Source organism: Salvia hispanica, chromosome 5 (assembly GCF_023119035.1).
Source record: "Salvia hispanica cultivar TCC Black 2014 chromosome 5, UniMelb_Shisp_WGS_1.0, whole genome shotgun sequence".
Taxonomy (NCBI): domain Eukaryota; kingdom Viridiplantae; phylum Streptophyta; class Magnoliopsida; order Lamiales; family Lamiaceae; genus Salvia; species Salvia hispanica.
In genome coordinates, this window is record NC_062969.1 from 38,350,393 (window position 1) to 38,359,370 (window position 8,978).

The following is an 8,978-nucleotide window of genomic DNA, read 5'->3' on the forward strand; positions in this document are numbered from 1 at the left end:
AGTATCTTTTGGCTAAATAAAGTTCCCCACAATTTGTTTAAGCCATCAGAAACCATAACAAAGCTTTGTGACATAGGTAGCAAATCTAACTCACTCATATATCTCCGCCAAATAATTGGTAGCCTCAGCAAATCTAACAGCAAGTCCACAAATCTCTCACCTTCACATCAACAAAAAAACCTTAGTAATACGCAGAATTGGAGCGGAGGGAATATTAGATGCTACTCCTACTTAAATTAGTATATGACCTACGGTTCAAAGAATGCTACTAATATTTATATTAGTATAAGAAAATTATCGGTTTAGCATTTGCTGAAAATTCATTTAAATAGATAATTTTATGGTATAATATACTGTACAAAATTCCTATTCATAGGAATAAAAGTGTCGCGTGGCATTTGTATTGAAATGATGAAATGAATGAGAAGAAGCACATATTTAGTGCAGTAGCAAAGATTGAAAGTAGTTTTCATACCAAATGTCCAAGCTTCTTATTGCGGCTGCTTTGATGACGGTTTTGATGGCAAAAGGAGTGATGGCATGGACCGGCGAAATCCACGGCAGAGTAGTGTGCGACGTGTGCGCCGACTCCTCCATCGGCCCCGAAGATCACGTTTTAGCAGGCAACCCCTTTCATTTCTGCTTCCAATTTTAGTTTTATACTAATTGCTTTTGCCAATATTGGCGGGTGATTTATCCTGTAATTTTTATTCAATTTTTCACCGAGCTAGTTGATTTTATAAGAAATTTTAGGGTTATGTTCAATTAGGTATCGTAAGAGGAGTATAAATCTTTTAATTGTGATGCTCTAAGATGATGTGATTCGCCTTTTTTATGTAAACTCCCAGAGAATGATTTGTTGATAATTGTATATAGTTGTTGAAATGACTTTCTTAGTGACTGTGAATAGTAATCTAGATATTGGGGTGAATTATGTATATCAATGATCTGTGTAGTAGTTCATGATTTAATGACTGATTCAGCTGTCTTCGGCTTCTTTGAGAACATGATGATGTTGCTTTTGTTCGGATTGGACACATAGAAGTTTGCTTCTGCTGAACCTGCAAATGTTGGATTGTCCTGATGACTTTATGCTTCTCATTTTGTGCTTGTCTCGAGTGTGGACACATCCCATGTTTGTCTATCAGTCGCTTTTGTTTTTAGATCTTTCAAGAGGATTGATTTGTCCAAGTTTCATGATAAACAGCGGGATAAGGATTGAGGAACGCAAAGCTAGATATAATGTAGGATTATGATGGCGGCATCCTAGCTTCATTAGGAGAGTGTTGATATCTACTGGGGAGGAAATTAAGGGCATTGCCCCTATCTTTCTGTCAATGGATTAGAACCCTATGGCTTCTTCACTCTTGTCTGATGAACTTGGTCTATAAGGCATAGAGTTTTCACTTTATCTCTGCTGATATGCACGATTATATCAATTAGCGCGCATGTTTTCAATTTGTTTCAATTGCTTGCCAAGTTTAATCAGCAACCGATCTGGTATAGCTGGAGAATGAAATACATTGCTCCTTTTCACTTGTTTCCAGTATCCTGTTTAGCCCTGTTTGTTCCCGGTTAACCTTTCAAGGCATAAGCAGTCATTATAAGTTCAAGATATCCTGAGTTTTCCGATTCTTGCGCAGGTGCTGAGGTGGCTGTGCTCTGCATAACGAAGTCCGGGGAAGTCCTAAACTACCAGGCGTTCACAAATTCAAATGGGATATACACAGTAGCTGAGACGATGCCAGAGAGTGAGCGTTGGGATGCCTGTCTAGCGAGGCCGATCAGCAGCTTCCACAACCACTGCACGCATCTTGGAGATGGAAGTGCGGGTGTCAAGTTCAGCTACGAGCACCCCTCTGGCTATTCTCATGCTGTGAGACCTTTCGTTTATCGCCCCGTCAAAGCTCCTGTGTACTGCATTTAGGAATGGGGCTGCAAGAAACATGGAGGTTAGAGTTGTCTATGAATGGAATATAATTATATAAGATATATGTAACCACATGCCAACTATATTTGAGCACTGTTTTACTGAGAGCTGCCAATTTTTCTGTGTTTTGCTGAACAATAATGTACTCTATCTTGCTACACGAAATTAACACAAAAAGCTTTTTAGGATTAGTTTTGTAGCAATTAGTGAAGTAGCAAATTTGTAACCTATGTTACCAAGATAAAGGATATAACCAACTCATAAAATGTTCAGGCAGAAAATAAAATATTTAGATTCTATTTACGTTAACAATATGGTCCAGAAATTAAATGTTATAAGTAAATAAAAAAGTAAAGTTTTTTAACAATTAACGAAAACTTGCTGTTAGCAACTACTCACTCCGACTCCGTCCACGAATAAGAGTATCGTTTTTCCATTTTGATCCGTCCACGAATAAGAGTTCTGGTTCATAATTACTATAAATGGTAATTATGAATCCTACATTCCACTAACTCATTTCACTCACATATCATTTAAAACTAATATATATAAGTGGGACTCCTACTTTCTTCCACCCACTTTTCTTAACATTTCTTAAAACTTGCGTCATCTAGAAATGAGACTTTTAATCGTGGACGGAGAGAGTATTAACTTATCAACCAAATTAACAACTAAAATCTACTTCCTCCGTCTCACATAATTTGACCCAGTATTCCATTTTGGACTGTCCCACATAATTTGACACATTTCACTTTTACCATTTTTGGTAGTGGACCTCATATTCCACTAACTCATTCATACTCACATTTTATTATAAAACTGATACTTTAAAAGTATGACTCACATCTCACCAACTTTTTCAACTCACCTTCCATTAGATTTCTTAAAACCCGTGCCGGGCAAAGTGTCCCAAATTATGTAGGACAGAGGGAGTATTATTGAAGTCTCCATAAGAAATTATAATTGGACGATTCAAACACATTACTCCCTCCGTCCCAGATTAAGAGTCACTTTTTGCCATAAAAGTCCGTCCCAATTTAAGAGTCACTTTTAGAATTTTTCATATTTGGTCATACAATTTTATCTCATTCTTCTTCAAAATTACATAAAAATATCATTATCTATATTAAAATAAATCAAAACAAAAATCAAAAGTCAAAAAAGACCCATCTTCAACCAACTCCACCATCTCACTTCATTTATTACACACTCTACCATCTCACTTTATTTATTACACACTTCAACTCTTTCTTAAAATCTGAGTCATAACAATAAGTGACTCCAAATGTGGGACGTAGGGAGTAGTTAATTAGTAGTACAAACCTATGACATGCTTCGTACGATGAAATGAAATAAATGAGAAATAGAATGAAGACTGGAAAAGAATAGATATAGGAAATTAGGAATAGAATGATGGAACCCATGTCTTGGGGAAGGAATAGCGATTCTTATTTAGTAGAAATATATCGTATACCAAGCAAAAGAAAATAGAGGTAAAAATGATCATTCGATACTCACATTCATTTACTTAGAATTCTTGTGAATATAATACTCGGCGCTACTACAATCCAATTGATCAAGGGTTCATAGCTGAATTACAATGAGTATAATTTATTTAATATGAAGATATTTCTTTAATTACAATCCCCAAATAAAAATGAGTTACTTTGAAGCATTCATCCATCACATTTTTCGCCTTCTGATAAATTGATGAGTTGAGTAATAACATTAGTCTGAATTTTTCATCCAGAAACTGGCAACTGTGTTAGGAACTTTTGAAATATGGATCATCCCTATACTTGGAATACTGGGGAAGTTGAAGCGCTTTCTCAGCAATCTCTCCGTCCTCGTGGATCTTTGCTATCAAGCTCTCGAGCGACGAAAAGTTGGTCTGTACAACGACACCATTAACGTTGGTTACATATCTTTTCTTCGCGTGAAACAATGATCAGAGAACATACCTCAGGCCGTATGTAGCCGACAATAGCAAGACGTAGGTCTTCACCATAGAAATCTTCTTTAAAATCATGAAGCAACCATGGCTCCTGTAATGATTTTATACAATAAGAATGGGAAAAGAAAAAAAACAGATTGCAGAAGAGAGCAAAACAAGCACGACTCACAATTGTCTTTTCGGTGTTGTTGAAGTAAGGGTTCCAACCTATGCTCATTACCATCTTGTAAACCCCTCGAGTTGCTAGTCCAGCCCACCCAAAGTAAACACCAGAAGGATGCTCCAAGAGGAGATCCGAGTAACCTTCAGTCGACAAATTAGCTGGAAGAGCAGCACAAGACCAAGTTTGTTAGACCAAACTACTCTATCAACAACCAGAGTAATTGATTCATCTGTTTGTGGAAAAACCTGTAGGAATCCCGAGAACCTTTGAACCACGGCCATAGCCCTTGATGACGGGACCACCAATGTACCATGGTTCTATTGGTAAAGTACCTTCCAACCCTGCAGCAATTGCTAAATCAATATGTAGAATATAGCATGTAACAAAGCAATCAAAGACGGGAAAGAGCAGCTCACAGTCTTCAAATGCGGGTAGGCCCCACTTTTCCGGTCGCAAGTCTAGGAGGGAATTAATCACCTCATCTGCCAAGGTGAAATTATGGGACTGTTTAGGAAGTGACGGAACAGCAACCACTTCCATTCCAGCAGCCTTACCAGCAGCAACACCCGGCCTATAAATAATACATGAAATAATAATAGCATTGTAATTTTATTAATTTTACACAAACTTACAACATATTTATAGGAAAGAAGCATGTACATGAGTAAAAATATAAGAAACTCATTCTACAAAGTGAGTGATACCATTTCTAGTCCTTAAAGCTTTGTGAAACTAACATATCTGGTTAGCATGCAATGTTTTCCATGGCAAAATAACACATTCAATGTACTCAGAAGAAAAATCCAAGTACCACAAATCTCAAAATATCAACTTGCTCAAAGTATTACTGTCCACCCATTGCAACATAGTACTTCACTAATACTTACAGTGAATCTTCAATGACAAGACAACTTGCAACTTCTACCTCCAGCCTCTTAGCAGCTTCAAGATATCTGCAACGATAAACCACAAAGTCATATGGCCATTACGGCTTTCTTTTCTGAAAGAAGCATCCAAAGTAGCAAGATAAAGTAGGTTTAATTAATCTTACATCTCAGGAGATGGCTTCGCAGAAGTGACGTCATCACCACCTAAAATGACAGAGAACGATTCTTTCCATCCTACAAGTTTTTATTGCCACAGGAAATGCAAATGAAAACCATACACAACAGTGATGTGGGTGCAAAAATCAGATTCACATCCAAGTACCATGATGATAAGAAATCTTAGTTTCAATATTTTCCTTTGAGGAATTTGAAGCCAAGCCCATCAACACGCCATGACTCCTCAAATGGTTAATTAACCTGTTGGCGCCAGGTTGGGCTTTGATGCTGCACCACCTAATATGAAATTAAAATAACAATTAGGTAGTCCTCACCAAGAAAGAAGGTACATATTGCCAATAACATAATTGAAACATACTAGTTTATTACTTGATAATAACTCAAGGAAAACCAAATGGGAGAAAATGAAAACCGCGCCAACATGTTCCTAAAGTAAATTATCTCCATAGGCAAAGATGGCATAATTTACTCAATCAACCAAGTGTGCCTCTTCTTCTCAAACCTTAATTGTGCAAAGTTTAGGTAAGAAAACCTGGAAACTAAGTTACTCACTTTGCATAAACCGGGAAAAAGAATCATTGTTCTATATTTGAAGAAAAATATTAGAATCTCTCTAAGAAATATGCACTCCTTTCCACTCAAAGTGACACATTTTCCTTTTTGGATGTCCCACTCAAAGTGACATTTCTAGAAAAAGAAACACCACTCTCTACTTTATTTTATATCCAACTTTATTCTCTCTCCACTTAACACTCTGAAAAACACTCATAATATCTCGTATGAACAAGAAATGTGGCATTTGAGTTGGATGGAGAGAGAGTACTTCATGAGAGCAAGTTGCTAAATAAGTTTCTAGACAACGCATTGCAAAATAACACAATAGGCTTTAGTAAGATGAAACAAGGAAAACATGCATGTCCCACCAGCGTAAATTGATATGCAATTCCAAAAGTTCCAAATATTCAAAAAGAACAATGCACAACTGTTAGCTAAGTAAGAAGATGCATGATCATAATAATTACCAACTTCATCAATAATATAAATAAGAGAGGAGCTAGAAGATAAGCAACATTACTTCTCGGAGAATATTGGAGAAAGTTCTGATAAAAGCTCATTTGTAGTTATGGGAAGTTCATAATCTTCAACAATAGCAGTTGCAGCTTCATAGGGTGTCTTTCCAACGACTCTATCAGATCTTCTTCCATCCCATTGCTTTCCATACTTTACCAGGTAAGCCTTCAAGACATCGTGCACAATGGCGTCTAATATAAATGAAATCTAAATAAGTAGCACTAGAGGACACAACATAAAGCCCTATAAAGTTCATCTCGCGCCCATATTGCAGTAAATCTACGCTCATCATCTACTGCAGATGGCAATCTATTCCTCCAGAAAGACTAGTAAAAGTACTTATCTTTCCATTTTGATCAATTTATGCACGATAATCATTAAAGGAATTTCGTATCTTAATGGCATTTATATGAATAAAAGATCTCTACAAAAGAATATAAACACCACCTGTATTAAGAAGTGTTCCATCCAAATCAAGGATAACGCAGGACGCGAGCTTTCTCAAAGAGCTTGTCATTGACATAGCATGAATGAGTAGCACACCAAAGCAGAGTTATGATTCATCAACCATGATAAATAATCCTGCCGCAAAAACAAGTCAAAGAAGAACTGTTGGACCCAACTGATTCAAAATATGACAGTGCAGTGGTTAATCATGCGGAAATTGAGGAAAGCAGAAAAGAAATCTAATTCATGATGGCAGAATAAGTCAATAAAAAACTCAATAATACTAATAAACATCAATTAGCGGTGCGAGGGAGATGGCGATATGGAGGTTTTGGGGGATATCGGTGTCGAATTGAACATACTTTGATCATGTGAATGAGCTATTGAACACAATTCTGGTGTTCGAGAGAGAACTCTTTTTCAATTCAGAAAATAAACAAAAACGGTTGATGCGTTCATCAGCTCAATGAATAACACAACTAACACGATTTAACAACCGAAGCGCCGGGGGCACACCTTGATACTGCGGGATGGCGGAGGAGGCGGGTTGTCCTGTCTCTCTCTCAAAATTGGAGTTGGGGCTGTGTCTCAAAATTGGGGACGGTACTGGAAAACGCAAAATTGAGGGAAGAATCACCTCCAACCACGTTCCGAAACCTATCGCAAATCCCCCATTTTTTGGGTTTTTGAACAGTGATACACGGTCGGCACTGTTCACATACGCATATTTTTATGAATATTGCATCCAAGTCAATTCTTTGTGGATATTGAAAAGTGGGGATAGAATAGAAGGGAGGAGAAAATTTCTGAAACTCACCTTGAGGGTGGAATAAGAAAATGGTCGAAGAAGAAGCCCTGCTCACCGTGCACATTTTATATTTTTTAAGTTATTATTTATTTGTTGTTTTATGAATAAATAAAAGTGGGCTTAAATCCAATGGAGGTGGACCGAATAATTTGTTCTTAATAAATAGTACTAGTAGTTAGAATTAATAAATAGCAGTAGTTAGAATTAATGTATTTTATTAATATGTTAGATTAAGTTAAGAGCTCACTCATTATTCATTATGCTTAAAATTCTAATTTAATAAATTAAAAAATCAATTCCAAATTTACGGTCTAAAATGAAAAGTGCGAGAACATGTGACTGAGGGAGTATTACTACAGTAATTCATTACTAAGTTAAATGATTGTATCTTAATTAGTAAAAAATGAGCTTGATTAAGTTAGAGCATCTCTGGTGGCGCCCCTCCCACTAGGACTTTCACTGGGACTTCCCACAAAAACTTCATGCCACGTCATCACTAGGACTTCCCATTCCACTGCCACATCACTAGGACTTCCCCTGCACTAGGACTTCCCGCAATAAAATTAAAATTCACAATTATTCAATTTACGAAATTAAAATATCGACACGGAATATAGGAAAATTCGAATACTTCATTAAAAAAATTACATAATACTTAATAATTACATAATCATAAAAAGTCGAGAAATACAACCCTCGGTTCTCACTCCTCCTCGTCCTCGTCGCCCGTGCCGCTGCCGCCTCCGACGACGTCCCTCCCCCAATCTCGATGCCATAATCATCAACGGGTGGCATTCCGAAATCGCGCCGACATGCATCGATCACATCCTTGCAGTGACGGAAATAATATTACTTACAATTAAATTAACTAAGTATAATAAATTTTTTAATTAATAATATAGCACTGAGCTCGGAGAAAAAAGAAAAATTAATGAAAATTTTATTGTTTGGATTGAAGATAAATGAATACTATTCCCTCTGTCCCAGATTAGGAGTTAGATATAGGTATGGCTCGGGTTTTAAGAAAGAGTTAAGTGTGTAATAAATGAAGTGAGATGGTGGAGTATGTAATAAATGAAATGAGTTGGTTGAAGGTGGGTCCCTTTTTATTTTTGTTTTGGTTTATTTTAATGTACATAATGACTTTTAATAAACAATGGGGTAAAATTGTATGACCAAATATGAAAAAATCTAAATGTGGCTCTTAAACTGGGATAGACTTTTATGGCAAAAAGTAATTCTTAGGAACGTAGGAAGTATATAAATTCATAATCGTTGTTATTACTGGGATATTAGTCATTTCAGCCTATAAGTACATAATAAGTTTATACTACTATTGGACCCGCTACTACTGTCCTTTCCTCACCACCTAGTGCTCCAGCCTCTAGTTGGCTGTGGGCCTTTGGCCCAACAAATATACTAACTAGTAGTACTACTATAGTTCAATTAAATAACGGTTAGTTTCCCATGTACTTCTCGAATGAGATGATTTTATATCAACAATAGCAGTAGTCTTCTCTTTTAGTGCTACACATCTAATG

At 36.6% G+C, this 8,978-nt stretch overlaps 2 protein-coding genes across 4 annotated transcripts; one reads left to right on the forward strand and one right to left on the reverse strand.

Moving 5' to 3' along the window:
- The first annotated feature begins 368 nt into the window (after nucleotides 1-368).
- LOC125187756 lies at nucleotides 369-2,121 on the forward strand. The gene is made up of 2 exons (XM_048084389.1): nucleotides 369-623; nucleotides 1,644-2,121. The coding sequence occupies exons 1-2, from the start codon at nucleotides 479-481 to the stop codon at nucleotides 1,925-1,927; spliced, it is 429 nt and encodes a 142-aa protein (XP_047940346.1). The 5' UTR covers nucleotides 369-478; the 3' UTR covers nucleotides 1,928-2,121.
- A 1,297-nt stretch (nucleotides 2,122-3,418) lies between these two features.
- LOC125186028 (bifunctional riboflavin kinase/FMN phosphatase) lies at nucleotides 3,419-7,518 on the reverse strand. Of its 3 annotated transcripts, XM_048082330.1 has the most exons (12): nucleotides 7,447-7,518; nucleotides 7,146-7,339; nucleotides 6,630-6,764; nucleotides 6,187-6,373; nucleotides 5,257-5,387; nucleotides 5,099-5,168; nucleotides 4,935-5,000; nucleotides 4,464-4,618; nucleotides 4,293-4,388; nucleotides 4,054-4,205; nucleotides 3,892-3,975; nucleotides 3,419-3,821 (listed from the first exon to the last, which is right to left on the reverse strand). In XM_048082330.1, the coding sequence occupies exons 3-12, from the start codon at nucleotides 6,703-6,705 to the stop codon at nucleotides 3,696-3,698; spliced, it is 1,143 nt and encodes a 380-aa protein (XP_047938287.1). In that variant the 5' UTR covers nucleotides 6,706-6,764; nucleotides 7,146-7,339; nucleotides 7,447-7,518; the 3' UTR covers nucleotides 3,419-3,695. The 3 variants fall into 3 exon arrangements, with proteins under 3 accessions (XP_047938287.1, XP_047938288.1, XP_047938286.1); XM_048082331.1 differs by having other exon boundaries at nucleotides 6,187-6,347; nucleotides 7,146-7,461; XM_048082329.1 differs by having other exon boundaries at nucleotides 7,146-7,461.
- Between the last annotated feature and the right edge of the window lie 1,460 nt (nucleotides 7,519-8,978).